The sequence below is a fragment of the Stylophora pistillata genome, chromosome 12, assembly GCF_964205215.1.
Source record: "Stylophora pistillata chromosome 12, jaStyPist1.2, whole genome shotgun sequence".
Taxonomy (NCBI): Eukaryota; Metazoa; Cnidaria; class Anthozoa; order Scleractinia; family Pocilloporidae; genus Stylophora; species Stylophora pistillata.
Window position 1 is genome coordinate 15078205 of NC_142530.1, and position 16447 is coordinate 15094651.

The 16447-nt window shown below is 37.7% G+C and overlaps 1 protein-coding gene and 1 pseudogene across 2 annotated transcripts in view; both read right to left on the minus strand.

The window, feature by feature from the left end:
• Positions 1–16447, minus strand: part of LOC148718943 (uncharacterized) — a 279110-nt pseudogene that overhangs the window by 64888 nt on the left and 197775 nt on the right. The gene's annotated exons all lie outside the window — the stretch shown is intronic.
• On the minus strand, positions 6466–9120 carry LOC148718948 (uncharacterized). Its single transcript, XM_088740044.1, has 2 exons — positions 8018–9120; positions 6466–7792 (listed from the first exon to the last, which is right to left on the minus strand). Exons 1-2 carry the CDS (start codon positions 9118–9120, stop codon positions 6466–6468), a joined length of 2430 nt encoding a protein of 809 aa, XP_088596170.1.

Genomic DNA, 16447 nt, shown 5'->3' on the forward strand with positions numbered 1-16447 from the left:
GCCATATAATCGCTATTTCTGACGAATGAGCTATCGAAGAAGATTGAAATAAACATTTTGTCGGCACGAGACACTACACGGCCTGGGTACCCTGTCGGTGCATCATGGGCAGGAATCCAGAGGTACATTAAAAGGGGTATAGCAGGTGATAGTCATCTACGCCTCTGAATGAACCTAATTGAGACCTCTATTTAGTTCAATTTCATTTTTGTTTCTCACTTCTTTGCTGCTTGAACTTGTAATGTCATCGATTTCCAAAAACGAAGTCTCGGACTCCATAAGAGCCAACAACTAGAAATTGATGGACTCTTTGGAAAGCTTCTTACAGGAAACCGTTGCGGAATTAAAATGGGCAAATGTAGATTCAGTGGAACTGTAAATGAAAGAGATAAAGAAACTCAAGTTCAGCGAGCTCAACAAGTTCTGAAGGAATACCAACGAAGACCAGTTTAACCGTACATTGGCTGAAATCATTGACAACGCTAAGACTGCTGCCAAGAGATCGCATCTCGACAAAGTAGAGAACGAATTAGATGAAGGCGAGATATTAATTCTAATTCGTCAAAAGCAGATTTTACTCGCAGACAAGTCGCAGTCTGGCTGGTACATGGTAGAAGGGTATAAGAAGAAAGATATGGCAGAAAACAAAGAGAAAGGAATTTTCCGTGCCACACGGCGAGCTCGATCGACTCTCTCCATATTGAAGAATAAAAAGAATGCATTACTCGCCCCGTCCACGAAGGCTGCATCTTTACTCGCCTTGTTTTTATCTAGCACACAGTCTCAACATTAAGTCATTAAGCCTCTTAGCGGCCTAAGATGTATACAGTTCGTCGACCAAATATGGGCACTTGTTTCGCTGGTGACCCAGCCGGGTATCGGCGCTTTATTTGTCTAGATATAGCCAAGCAACAGTCTCCTTTAATCCAGAAATGCCTACATGATCAGGATGAATCAAAAGTACTTCTTTTTAATTTTGATAATACTGATTTAATCACGGAGGCTGAAATTGATAACGGTTTCAATACTAACTTTGTCTAAAACGTTTCTGAGGTTAATCGACTGGCTTTGAATGCACTCCGCTCCAAGATTCTTGTTCTTTTCTGATTTTCCTAGTCAACCCACAGTGCGAGGAAGACTTAAATGTGCATTGAAAACTGGCGTACTTTGGGTGTGTCATGATTTTTTCTGAATGTCATTAGTAAAGGTTGAAAGATGTTTTTTTCTGAAGTTCCTACACTCTGGTTACAAGCTCAGCAGCCGGTCAAGGGTCTCAAACGACTGTATGATCGGATGTTTTTCTAAAATTTAACCATGAAATTAAGAGAACCTACACAATCCAAAGTATTAGATGTCGACGAGGAACTTCTTAGGGATCCCGAAGTGATTTATAAATCTCAAGTCTAACGCTCGGTCGCGTCTTACTCAGGGCTTAGAGGTCGACTGCCGGTCACGGTTCTGAAATAACTAAACGAGCGGCAATGGGGAAATCGAGACAGCCTATACAATCCAAACTACTACATGTCGATGAGGAAGATTTATGAGGAGACTTACAAATCTCATATCGAGCGCTCGGTTTTCCCCTTTGACTCATAATACTTAGGAATTGGTTGAGGTCGACTGCCAGTCATGGTTCTTAAACAGCTAAATAGCCGGCAGTCTGAGATTTTCCCAAAAATTAAAGAAACAGAGACAACCTATACAATCCAAGTTATAACATGTCGATGAGGAACTTCTAAGCGATCCCGCGGAGATTTATAACTTTCATGTTTAACGTTAGTTTTACGTTGGCTACTGTCAATAGCCATGATTTGAAATCTCTTGTGGTCATAGAGTTAAGAGAATCATAGTCTTCCTCACGGTCTTTACGAAAAAGAACCTTTCCGCACACCGCTTGAGCTTTTGGTTGTACGTAAACAGCTTGGGGAGTGCACCTGCTTTATCCTTCGTGATCTCTGCTCTGACAGTTCTCTGTCTCGCTTGTCTGTAGTTCTCTATCCACTCTCTCATGACAACTTCCCTTTCTTTGGAAATTGACTCAGAAGGCAGAATTCCCATGAAATGGAAGAACCAAGCCAATATCCAGCTATCTTAACCTCACGCTCGGTCATTAACGCATATGTATCGAACCATAAATTTATGCACGTACAAAGCGAACCGTAGTCATATGCATCGAAGCTATGCACATATCGGAATTGGACCTCAAAATAAGCATTATACCGATCAAAAAAACTACTTCGGCCGTTGACACTGAATTTACAAACAATTTCAGATTGCGCCTGACCATTAGCTGGTGAGCGAATAATTTCATCTAGTTGAAATCTTGTCATTTCATTTCGTTCTACAAAATCGCTGGTTCTGAATGTCATTATAATTATAAGTTAGATTATTTTATCGTCCACTTCCACTTATCAAACGATTTAAAATCATATCTCTTGATTGTTCTTGTTTTTCTGGTTTTCTTTTTTCAATCTCTTGTTAAGTGGTTTTTCATTTCCATTTGATTTTTTCGTTGTATGGTCACCAGATTTTTTAGAAACAGCTTATTCAATTCTATGTAATTTTTTCATTATATAATCACCTGATTTTTCAGAAAGAGCTTTTTATTTCCATGTAATTTTTTCATCATATAATCACATGATTTTTCAGAAACGGCTTTTTCAAGACGTTCTCCAGCATGTGAAACACCTGCATTAATAGCTTTTTCGGTAAATGATTTGGAATATTTTTGAATACAGCAGATGCCACATGTTTTATTGGTTTCATTAAATTATCGAATATTATACCAGAACCCTTATGTTTATAGACAAAACGACCCAATTTTGGATGATAGATCTTCTTCAGTTCAATTGATCTCTTTATATCAATTGGTAATATTAATTTATCGACTTTAATATGAATGAAAAAGCTGTATCTTGATTATTTAATTTAATGATTCTTCTTTTACCGTCAGTGATATAGATGCGGATTCTTGATATTCTCTTTCTGTTAATTGGACTATGTTACTCTTTTTAGTCCAAGAGTGAAACTAAATGATCGATTGAGAACACTTGTACTAAAGCTGTAGATGATGTCTGTTTCTTGTCCATCAACCATACTCTGATCAATGAGATCACAATGAATGTTTAGAATATCAGTGTCTTGTGATAAATTGGGTATCTTTGGACCAACATGAGTTCCAGAACTTATAACAACTTTTTCAAAACCAATAAGATCATTAAAATTACTGTCTCGAAGATCGAGCTTATAATTATTAGCTAGTGTTATTTCAACTCTAAATATCGTTTCATCAGATTTTAATGTTGTTGGATAAGTTTTATCATCTATTTTTATTTGAGATTTAATGTATTCATTAAAATTTTCATAAGTCTATACACCAGCTGGTAAAGTGATTTCAGTGTGAGTCGAACGATTTACGATTTTGTTGTATTGTTTTTATAAATTATTTTTAACCTGAGAAGAGTGTCTAAAATAGCTTGATCTGTGTTTCTCATTTGTATACTTGTATCGCCAGCTGTCATTTCGCCAATGATAAGTTCGAGTTGTTTCAAAAGATGTTTTGGATCATTGAAAAACACATTTCCTCCTTTTTATTTTCTTTTTAAACCTTGTCCAACTGTTGTTTCAAGTTTTGTTTCATAACGACTTATACACTGATTCAATACTGCTCTTGAATCATCTATTTTGTTTGTTTCTTGATTCTCTTTCTGCAGAGGATATTTCGCCTTTTTTAAATGCTTGGGTTACTTGTGATTAAAAACGTTAAATTAAATTATTAAATTTTATTAAATTTTTAGCTCCCTTTTAATTTTAAGCTGACACGTACGCTTGCCATATTTGTCGATTATGGTATATTGGCTGATATACCATAATGGCTAAGCCAATAAAAAGTCTTGAATTGCATTATCCAATGATCTAGTTTTTAATAAATTCATTTATTAAAAACTGGATCATTGGATAATGCAATTCACGACTTTTTATTGGCTTAGCCATTATGGTATATCAGCCAATATACCATAATCTAATATCTGTACATCGTAACATCCGGTTTCTTCTTATAAAGTAAAAGTCGAGTAAATTTGTCTAATGTCTTAGGGTCGTTTTTTAATAAAACAATTATTCCACTCCCGCTTGTTGGATATGAGATGATTATAGCCTCGTTGGCTATCTATCATCTCATATCCAACGCACGCTCGTGGAATAATTGTTAAATATATCATGAGAATACCTGGGTACAATGTTGAAGAATGTGAAAATGATTTCAAACAGAGTAAAGGACATGAATACATGCCTAAGGATTGTTTTCGTTTATTGATATGTGGCCCAAGAGGCTCTGGTAAGACTAATTTATTGATCCATATGCTTCATCGACTGTTATATTTCGATAAAATATATCTATATGGTAAAAACCTCGAACAAAGCAAATATAAATATTTGATGATAAAACTAGAACCAATATTGAAAAGGGGTAGGTTATCTTGTTATTGAAGCGAGTAATGATTCAATCATTCCAGTATCTGAAATGAATGATGATTCGCAGAAAATTGTGATATTCGATGATTTTGTTTGTGATAAGAACCAAAAACCATTAATTGAGTATTTCATTGGAGGAAGACATAAAAACTGCTCTGTTATTTATTTAAGCCAGAGTTATTTCAGAACACCAAAAGATATAAGATTGAATTGTAGCCATTTTTGCATATATGATTTCCCAAGTAATAATGAAAAAAGTCTGATATGTAGAGAAAATAACGCTCCAATGAATAAATATCGAGCAGCAACACTTGGTGATTATTCATTTTTATACACCGACAATCCTAAAAAAACAATTACAAAAAACCTAAATGAACGAATTTAATATATGTAATCAATATAGAATGAGTTAAACAACAACAAACATATGAAACATATGAGTGAACTGCGGTTATGAGACGTATATAAGAACGATCCTTCGCAGTAAAGCACTATTTGAGCAATAGTGGAAATCAGACCTGAAAAAAAAATTTCAGGCCTGTACGGGATTCGAACCACTGACCTCTGCGATACTAGTGCAGCGCTCTACCAATTGAGCTAACAAGCCAACTGGGAGCAGGCCATCAAATTAATTCGATATAAACCCGTAGATGATAAATCGAACAACAACAAACATATGAAACATATGAGTGAACTGCGGTTATGAGACGTATATAAGAACGATCCTTCGCAGTAAAGCACTATTTGAGCAATAGTGGAAATCAGACCTGAAAAAAAAGGTCAGTGGTTCGAATACCGTACAGGCCTGAAATTTTTTTTTCAGGTCTGATTTCCACTATTGCTCAAATAGTGCTTTACTGCGAAGGATCGTTCTTATATACATAGAATGAGTTATTCGAATGGATTGCTAAATTCCAGATCATCCGATTGTAGTGAAACATCAACAGGACAAAGAGGTTGCCAGGTATTGGATTTAAATTAAGCGATGATGGAGACTATGACATGGAAAATAAACAACTCAAAAATGTTGAAAATCCAACTGATCCCCAAGAGGCTTGCACAAAAGTTTACGTTGGCCAATATATTCACAGTGATGGATCAAAAACTATGTCCAGTGATTTTGATATGGGAAACAATAAAATAATAAATTTAGGGTAGGGTAGATAAGGGTAGATAAGTTTATTTCTCACATTTTCACAGAAAATCTGAATTACAATGTGGTTACAATTATTTAACAAATATATAAAATTACATGCGTGGATAGGGACTGGGCTACAATGGGTTTAGAAATACAAGATAATTAATTAAATAATTGAGAATTAACATTTAACTATGTGGGTATGCAAATATATATATAAAGAAACTATTATTTGTTGAAGGCTAAAGTAGTCCTTAGGAAAAAGCTGCGGCGCAGTCTTTCAGTCCTGCATTTAGTCACTGAAAAATTGCTAGCGTTCCTCAATTGATACTGATGCACTTGCTTTCTTTCTTTCGGGAGATGTTTAAAAAGTGGCCCTTTTCTCAAGATATTTTCAAGAGTTTTAACACAAAGTTCACTACGTCTTTCAACTAATGTTCTTAGATTAAGTAATTGCAGAGCTTCTGGGTAAGATAAAGTAGGTACTATGATTTTAAGAGCACGCTTCTGTATTCGTTCTAGCTCTTGTGAAAGGTAGGAGGGGAGGGCGTGGTGCCATACTACACAGCAATATTCAAGAACAGATCGTATCAGTGAGATATAGATAGTGGTTAAATCATTCATCTCCACACCCCCTCGACGGAGTACTCTGAGTATGTGTTGACGTTTAGAAGCCTTGGTGACAGTAGCTTCAATGTGATTGTTCCATTTTAAGTTATTCTGAATCATCAGGCCAAGTACTTTGTGTGAAGTTACAAGCTCTAATTGTTGGTCGCCGATCTTCAAATCAAGGAGCTCTGTGGGTTCCTTGAGAAAGCATATCCGCATTTCTTTACACTTTTTAGCGTTGAGTTTCATCCAGTTACTGGAGCTCCAAGAGGCGACAGTATCGAGACTTGTTTGGATGGTTGAGTGCTGTTCCTTACGAGCCCCTCAGACAACGATACATCATCTACGAACTTCCAAGTGCAGGATTCATGATTAGAGACGTTCAAGTTATTTATCATCACCAGGAACAATATTGGACCGAGTTTTGTTCCCTGGGGGACGCCGGCTGTTGTTGGAAGCCAGTCAGAGATGGAGCCAGGTAACTTAACGCGTTGTCGACGGTTAGTCAGGAAGCTTATTATCCACGGTATTAAAAATATGCGAACTCCTAAGCCCAGAAGCTTCTCTGTCAGCACGTTGTACCCGATACGATCGAAAGCCTTAGAGAAATCTGGAAAGCAAAGGCGGAGGTGTCGCCCGGGTGAGTCGAGGTACGTAAGCCAGGTGTGAATCATGTCCAGTAAACAATACGTTGCTGAGGTTCCCTTCAGGCACCCAAACTGATTTGGGTCGATTTTATCCTTGACTTCGTCAATTAACCATGTAACTACGAAGTCCTCAAGGACTTTGGACAGACAGGGAATCAACGAAATAGGTCTGGTGTCGCCCTCATCCATAGGTGGATGTACTTTTGGGATGGGTATTATATTAGATTCTTTCCAGGCTGCTGGTACAGTGCCAGATCGGAGTGATGTGTTCAAGATGGTGGTGATAGGTTCAGCTAGTTCGTAAGCAAACTCTTTGACAATACGGCAGGGTAAGTTGTCTGGACCATGGGCCTTGGAGGCTTTTATGGCGAGTAACTTCTTGCAGCCCTCGTGGGGTTGCAAAAATGGGGCTTCTGCCTCAGCAGGGAGGAAAGCTGGTAGTAGATTACTGTCAAGTGGCGGTATGTCCGCATTAACTGAAACGTCAAATCGATTTAAACTTTTGAAGAGTTCTTGTTTGCTTATGATTTTCCCGTCACGCTCCAGTGAAATAAGGGATGGCTTTTCACATCTGCCAGACATTTGATTGATAAAGTTCCACCACTTGCGGCAGTCGTCTTTCTTTAGGTTTTGTATTTTGTTCTTATAAAAGGACTTTTTCCTCTTCGTTATTTCTTGCTGGACTTTGTATTTCAAAGAGCGCCAGGTTGGGATGTTGCCGCTGTGAAATGCTTTCTGTTGGTCTTTAATCATGAGCTTGAGTTCAGGAGTTATCCATGGCTTATCTGTTCGATGCAGCTTGATGGTCTTTGCAGGGAGGATCCGATCAATGGCGTCTGTTAGTTGGATAATAAACGAAGATGCTAGATCGTCAACAGACGGGCTGGGTCCAAGGTCGATGAACCATTCACGTGTAGTAGCCCATCTTCCCAAAGCGTCGATTCCAGATCAAGGGTAGTGGCGCACCAGGCGTTTTGTGGATTTAACCCCAGGGTATCACCTGTGCACTTGGCTAGGATGCCAGAGTACGATGTTATGATCACTTGAGCCTAGCGGAGCATGAGTAGTTGGACTGCTATACAAATTATACATGTTCGTTAGTATAAGATCTAGTATAGCAGAGTCTCTGGTAGGTTGTTGGACGACTTACTTTAAACTGTGATGAGTAACCAAGTTACTGCATTCAAAATCGTTGAAATCGCCAAGAAGGACCACACCATGATCAGGGTGTTCGTTACGTAACCGGTCAGTAGTATTAATTAAATAGTCATTCTGTTCTTTGTGACTATCGGCAGGTCGACCTGGAGGATGATAAACAACACAAATAGCTATGCCAGATAGAGGTCTTGGCAGGCGTCTGGGACGCAAAGTAAGCCATAGGCATTCAAAATTCGGGTTTTCTAAGTCCAAGCGCCGCTTACAAGGTATCACATTGTTCAAATAAACACAGATTCCGCCACCTCGGCCAGGTACACGATCTTTACGGAAAAGATTAAAAGCACTCATTGACAAGAGGCTGTCATCGATATCACTACGCAGCCACGACTCTGTGATAGCGACTAAGTCGACTGGTTTCGTTGCCAGCAATGCTGTTAATTCGTCCAGCTTGGGAAAGAGGGAACGAGCGTTCAATAGGGAAAGGCTTGTTAGCATCGCTTTCTTACCAGCTATCGAGTTGTTGTTGTTGTCGCCACTGCTGATGTTGCTGTGCGTGTTGTTTAGGGCAGGGGCCGCCAAAGGTGTTAGCTTGATAACACGTACTGATGGGGCTTTACGTCTTTTAAAAGCTTGAACACGTTCGGTAATCCTCACGGGAATTATTCTCTTTATATTAGCATGTTTGCCAGGAGAAATAACACAGTTATTAATATTCGATCCTGCCGAAGTTAACCTTTGGGAGGTTGTTATTCTTGAATTGCGTCTAGAATGAGTAATTGTCTTGATGTTAAGAGTTCTAGAATTGCTAATATAATTGCAGGAGTTCCAAATCCCGAGATTTTGTAGATGGGATTTCAAATCTTGGTCGATCGGTGGATTGCTGATGTTTTTGCCGCAATGAATCAATTGAGAACATGAATATATCACACGGCGTGTATTTTCCGATACGTCGTTATGATGGTGGTTTAACGTTGGTCCGGGCTGTGGATGAACATCTCCGCTTTGTAAGATGACTTCTGCGCTAGGAAAGCGAATGGTACTTGAAGGTTCGGGTAGTTGTAATACCACTAGGCCATGTTTGGTGAATTTAACCATAGGTGTTTTAATCCTGTGTGTACGCTGCACTTTAAGTGTCCGGTGTTCGCTAGCGAGTGTAGTTGCTTTGGCTAGGTTTTTAGTATGCTCTTCGAGTGTAGCAGATGACTTAAGGCAGGGTGTAGCGGCCAGTAAACAAAAAATATGAAGAGCCTAATGGAAACGCGTTCGTCCGTCATTAGACCCCAGTACCCTATGGGTGCTGGTGTCGATGTAAAAGATGCTGTCAATGTTTCTCAATTAAACACCAAACTTGATAAAACCCAATTTAATACTGCAAGAACTACTTTTTAGGCTCAATTTGATCAGTTAGACAATGAAAAAGCTGATGTCGCTGATCTTAATGCTTATATTAATACACAAAATGACAGCACTATTTTTGGTAAAATAACTTTTGATAAGTCTCTTACTAATAATGAAAGAAAAATAGAAAATTTAGGTCCTCCAACTGATAATGGCGATGCTGTCAATAAAAAATATGTTGACTATGAAAATGCAAAACAATTAGATTTAGCTCGTGGGACCATGACTGATGATATAAATCTTAATGAAAAAATGATAAAAATCCCAAACCTTTAAGTTTCAATGTCACCACAAAAAGTGATCTTGACACTTTACTCAATGAAAATCGGTTGATCTCTATTCCTGAATCAAATATTTTTCATCAAGATATGAAAAAAATTATTCCATTAGATTCGCTTGAAAAATTAACAAAATCTGGTTATGAAATTTTGAAAACTGATTTACAAAATAGAGGATTCAATCATCAAGGTTTCATTGAGTTTTCAGCAAGACAAAAAAAGTGATTGAGTTAGCAACACCAACCGATAATGATGACACTGTTAATAAAACATATGTTGATGATGAAATAGCTAAAACATTAAGGTTATCTGGCGACACCATGACTGGTGATATTGATTTAGGCGGTAAAGAAATAAAAAATTTTAAAAACAAAAATTTCGTCGATTTAGGTGGAAACGAAAATTCAGCTCTTGGTTTGCAAGACTATCATATTTTAAAAAACGATATTGTGTATCAAATTTTAAACCAAACTCTCAATAGGTTCTCACAAACATCAATAGGTCGGATTAAAAGATCATATTCAAATTCAGTCTCAACAACAAGATTCACTGCAAGAAACAAACAAATCAAATATGTTGGCGATCCAACCGATGACAACGATTGTTCAACCAAATAATATGCTGATGACCACATTTCTCGTGGTGTTAGCAGTCGACTGAGTAATGATCTCAGGTATGTTATGTATGATCCCGGCCGATTCAGTGATGAAGATGACATCTCTGGGCAAAAACGTACTGATCATAGTGACTTTCATGAATTTAATAATCGTGTAAAACCACTCAAGCTCGATTTGCACACTAATAAAGGTCATTATTCATCACGGCTTGGAAGCAACATGTATCAAGCTGATAAATCAGAATATACAATTGCCCTTGAATTATACTGGAAATCAAATAAGATCCATCACAATGCATTAGGTTTAAGTGCTACAAGCTCTGTCGAGACAGTCTCGAGACAACTGATTAATCGATTTTCAAACCATGTTACAAGTATTGTTCATATGACAAAATGGACCGATGCAACACCTAATTATTTAATGGTTGACATTGTGATGAAAAACAAATTAGGTCAGGTATATGATCAGAACTTAGATATTTGGGTAGTCGTTTACGGTTCTGAAGGTTATGACAATAACTTACCAGTTAAAGATGTTTGGGATAAATTGTATAGTATAGTTCACAACGATTTTATATTTTTCAATGCACCACTAATGATTCGTCAACCAAAAATACCAACCAGCCCAGCCACAAAGTATTATGTAGATGAAGCAACAAAAAAAATATGGTTTAGAGGTTCATTAGCTCATAATAACTCTTCACAAGTATCATGGTATGCTAATGCTTCCTCAGACCACACCAGCAAAGTCCATCAAAGTTCTGATTCAGATTTCACAGTCGATCCAAAAGACAAAACCGGTATAATCATAAAAAATGCGGGATTATACACAATAACAGTCAGTGATGGTTTCAATTCTCCAATAGCTGGATTTTTAAATTTTGAATTGAATAAAAATGAATTCGCATCTACTAATAATATAAAAATACCGATTATAAAAACTACAGGTTGGACTAATCTAACATTCACCATTAATTTTTACTTTCAAAATAACACAACTTTAAAAATTGATACAAGTCCCTCGCGTATAAAATTAGATGGAAAGCCTAATTATGGTTATTTCATTATGGCGAAACTGGACTAATATATCTAAAAATATATGAAAAAAAGAAGTGTTTTCCAATTGGAATCACATATCAGAACTGAATAAAGACCAAATCGATGAATTGAAAAATTTATATAAATTCTATCACAAGAAATATTGGACATTTAATAGAATGTATAAAATAATGAATAGAAAACATGTCATTGGTCAAGTAACATCTGTTGGATGGGTGCTACTGGAACCATCGTTGGTGGTGTAACACTAAACCCAATTATCCTTGGTATTGTGTCTGGATCTGGAATAGTATTAAAAACCTTCTTGCAATTAAAGAATTATTAGAAAAATATTGAGATGTGTAAGTTTGCTTTCAAATCCGATGAAAAGATATTAACTGAATTGAGTTCATGTTTGAGAGGGCTTCAATTCGATGAACATATGATTCTAAATCACGTTAAAGTTATTGATGAATTGATAATATATAGACATGTGCCCATTAGAAGACAAATTTTCTAAAAATATGATTCTAAATTTGCTGATTAAGGAATGAATCAATTTCATCTCCAATAAGATTTTTCATTTGAGACCAATACTTATTACATTGTTTAATAGTCTCTTTCGATTCTGAAGCTTTTATTTCATTTGATGATAAATTCATCATATGAATCAGCTTAACAATTATAAACTTCATTGATATTATCCTTTTTCTTCCACTGTTTATTTGAGGTTCTATACCTTCAATAAGATCAAATACTTTAAAATTTTTATTTATATCATTTCGAGATATTTGAATTTTATATTTATCATTAATTTCATAAATAACTTTTTCTATATGGTATTTTCTGATATAGACTGATTTTTTCCGGAATTTATACATATTGTTATCAAAATCAATGAACTTGCAATCTTCCAAATCATAGCTATGAACTAATCCACAATCAATACAAACAAATGAACCATCTATTAAATTCACATTTTGAGTCTCACAACATTTCTCTTGAACAATTTCATTTTCTTTGATAGTTTTATCACTAAAAGGACAATAACTTCTATCATCCTCAAGTAATGCTAAATGAATATTATAATCACACATCTCTTATACTATAAATAAAATGATAACAAAAATTAAGCGTTTTAATTTGGAAACAAGATTAAGAAGAAGCCATTTTGAGTCTGCGTTTTATGATTTTAATTTTTCCATATAGTTTAAACATTTCTGGATTGTTGGATTTTGCCATATCAGTTTACAGATTTATTCCAGATCATTTTTACATATCAGTTTTACAAATTAGAGATATATATTTTTCACGGATTATTTCAGACTTTTTTTAGGCCCTACGGTTGATGGTCTAAACCGCTCAAGTAGTGTACTACTCGCAGTGATGAACTGAAGCAACTCGTGGAAGACCTGCTCTCGGTTTCACAAAGCTTGTTGCAGGAAATCCACACCACCAAGACTCAGAGAGAAATAAACGAAAGAAGATCACCAGCTTGGTTTCCTAGTAGAGAAGCTAATACAGTAGGGTGTCTCGAAAACGCAGACCTCGAAAACGCAGACCGCAGACCGCAGACCTCGAAAAGGCAGACCTAAAAAAGTTTGTTTTCGACATTTCGAAGAGAACCGTGGTTGTGAAGCAATTTTTTCGGCGAGGGAGACTTGGTCAGTAACAAGCATTACGTGCGACCCCGTGTCTCGAAAACGCAGACCTCGAAAAATTTTCTTTCGACATTCGAAGAGAACCGTAGTTGTGAAGCGATTTTTTTTCGGCGAGGGTGAAGGAGACGAAGATGTTACAAAATCTGCGGTTGCTGTTTGTCCTAAACTGGTTCTTATAATGATGGAATACGAGCGTTTTGATTTCCTGCCATTCGCTTGTAATGTTTAGGTTTCAGATCTCCTCGAGTTTTTGCATTGCCTCGATAGAATATAAGCAGGGGAAGCCTTTCAACATTTTTTACTGGTTTTTCCCACGACAGCAATTGCTATCGCCGAGGGACTTGAATTTTTGCATTCAAGGAATGTGGTACAACGCGACTTGAAACAAGGGAATGACCATTTAAGGAGCCATATATGGTTTTGTCCCGCTCTCAGCGTTGGACGTCTGGGCGTGAATTACCGAAGTAAGTATTATTGAAGTAACCGAGAGCGACTTTGACCAAAATTTGTTAGTTTACAGACCACTGGCTCAACATGAAACAAATCTTCAAATTGATCTTTGCCGACTTCCGGTCGCACGTTATGCTTGTGATCATGACTAAAACACCACACAAGTACATACGGGTAACATACGAGTAACATACGAGTAATGGAACATACGGATACATACGAATACATACGACTAACATACCAGTAACATACGACCAACATACGAGTAACATACGGGTACATACGAATACATACGAGTAAAAAATACGAAAACATTCGTGTAAAATTCATACGAGTAAATTTTTATGCAAAGTAACGACAACTTACGTAAAATATAACACGAGAGAGCAAAATATATTTGATGTTTACTCGTCATGCATTACTTCCCCGAACAAGGAAAGATTACGATGCAAGAGCAAAGATCCTTGATTTTAAACTGGTGGCCTGGGGTCATGCCGCTGTTAGTTACATCTACATCGCGGTTCCTTCCACAACTGCGTCATCTGTAAATCGGTATTATGCTCTTCAATCTGTTCAGTGCGCAGTAAAGATTGAACACGTGAAGACCATCCGCTGCGCGACAGGCCAATTTTTGTGCACATCGGATTACTTGGCATGACCCCAGGCCACCAGTTTAATATGAAAGATCTTTGCGCTTGAAACGCAATCTTTCCTTAGTCGGGAAAGTAATGCGTAACGAGCAAATATCTGATATCTTTTGCTTTCTCATGTTATATTTTAGGTGAGTTGTCGTTGCTTTGCATAATAATTTACTCGCACGAATTTTATTCGTATTTATTCGTATTTTTTTACTTGCATGTATTCGTATGTATTCGTTTGTATTCGTATGTACCCCTGTGTTACTCGTATGTTAGTCGTATATTACTCGTATGTTAGTCGTATGTATTCGTATATATCTGTATGTTCCGTATGTTCCTCGTATGTTACTCGTATGTTACCTGTTTGTACTCGTGTGGTGTTTTAATCATGATCAATGCTTGTTACTGACCAAGTCTCCCTCGCCGAGAAATTGCTTCACATCCACGGTTCTCTTCAAAATGTCGAAAACAGTTTTTTCAGGTCTGTGTTTTCGAGGTCTGCATGCGGTCTGCGGTCTGCGGTCTGCGTTTTCGAGAAACCCAGTACAGGTAAAGGTAAAGGTAAAGGTCTCTATTTCTCTAAACAACATACGTGTTTAGTTACAATTTTTTTAAGGTTGAAATCAGACAGGCGCCTCTGGCAGCCGTGTTTAGTCCGTAGCGATTTCACCTACCCACCCAACCCACCCCAGGGAGGACATCCATCACACAGTAATCTCGTGCGTGGGAAATTAACGTCTCCTACCCCAACCCTGCAGGAGACAGGACCTCCATTTATTCGTCCCTATCCGAGAAGACTAGAATATCTAACCATTTCTTGATGTTAAAGAAAGGAAGCATATTCTTCTCAATTAATTTTAAGACCCTGATTGTTGGTCCGGCCGGTATTGAACTCTCGACCTCCCGCACAGCAGTCCGGCGCTCTCCCAATTGAGCTAACCAGGCGGCGGTTACAGGAGGAAGGCCTAGGTTTAGCATTACTAAAGAACAAGTTGAAACTCTCAGAGAAAAGGGGATGAATTGGAAAGGAATAGCAGCTTTGCTTGGAATAAGCGAGAGTACCCTGTACCGACGTAGACAAGAGTTTGGCCTTCATAAAAGCTTTGTGGAAATAACTGATGAAGAACTTTATACTGTTGTTGTAGGAATGTTGAGCCAGTCTCCTTGTGTTGGCGAGTCCTATTTGAATGGTGGACTGCGAGCTCGTGGTATTTTTGTTCAAAGACACCGCAGAAGAGGCATTGTTAGTAAAATTGATCCTGTTGGTAGAGCACTGCGTAGGTGATCTGCAATTCAAAGGAGGCAGTACAATGTAAAAACTACCAATCACTTCTGGCACATTGATGGAAACCATAAATTAGTGAATTGGAGGTTTGTCATACACGGATGCACAGATGGGTATAGCAGGGCAATAGTCGATCTAAAATGTGCAACAAACAACTTAATAAAAGAGAAAATGTGGCCCAAATTTTGAAAATTAAACGAAACTTGCCTGGAAGTTGAAGTTTGATTGAGATTCTTCTAGTCACCATAACATTTAGGGATCAGGTGAGATTGCAACGCGCATGCGCATGATCAGTCTTAACCCTTTAAGACCCAATCGTACAAATTTGTACGATTCAACACGTGGTCTTCAAAATGTGGGCTTACTTCGACTGGCATTCTGGGATTGAAGTAAAAAGCTTATTATTGGATACGTTGAAATGTTATGCTCTTATCGAGTCAGTTCCTGGCGAATTCCTGTTCGCAAGACACAGTTTTTTCTTCGATATTTTCTTGTGTGAATACTGCTGGCGATTTAAAGATGGCGGCGCGGTATTTTACTTTGGAAGAGGTTCTGGAGAGAGTTGTAAATGATGAAGAAGTCAGTGATTTCGATGATGAAAGCGAGGAAGACTTACCAGATGTGTCAGAAAGCGAAAACAATGGCGATTCAAGCGAAAGTGAGAGTGAATTCATCGAAAATAGCGATGGTTCTGGTAGGTTTGTGCTCTTTGTTTACATTTGGAGAAAAATATTTGTCATTTACGAATAATTTCACTTCGTTTTTCTTTGTCTTCTTATGTGAATTTCTTTTTATAAACATGCAGATGTTAGCAATGAAGAAGTCAGTGATAATGGCGGACGTGATCGTAGTGTGAGTCCTACAAGTACTCGTGGTCGAGGAAGAGGTGCGCGTGTAAGACGAGGGCAAAGACTGCGCTTCAGGGGGGTTCCTCGAGGATCTCGCCGTGGTCGCCAAAACAGAAGACAACCACGCAATGCTGATCCAGAATTGCAGTGGTCTAGAGATGCAGGAATTCACACAGCATCCCAACCATTCACTGAGCCAGCACCAGGTCC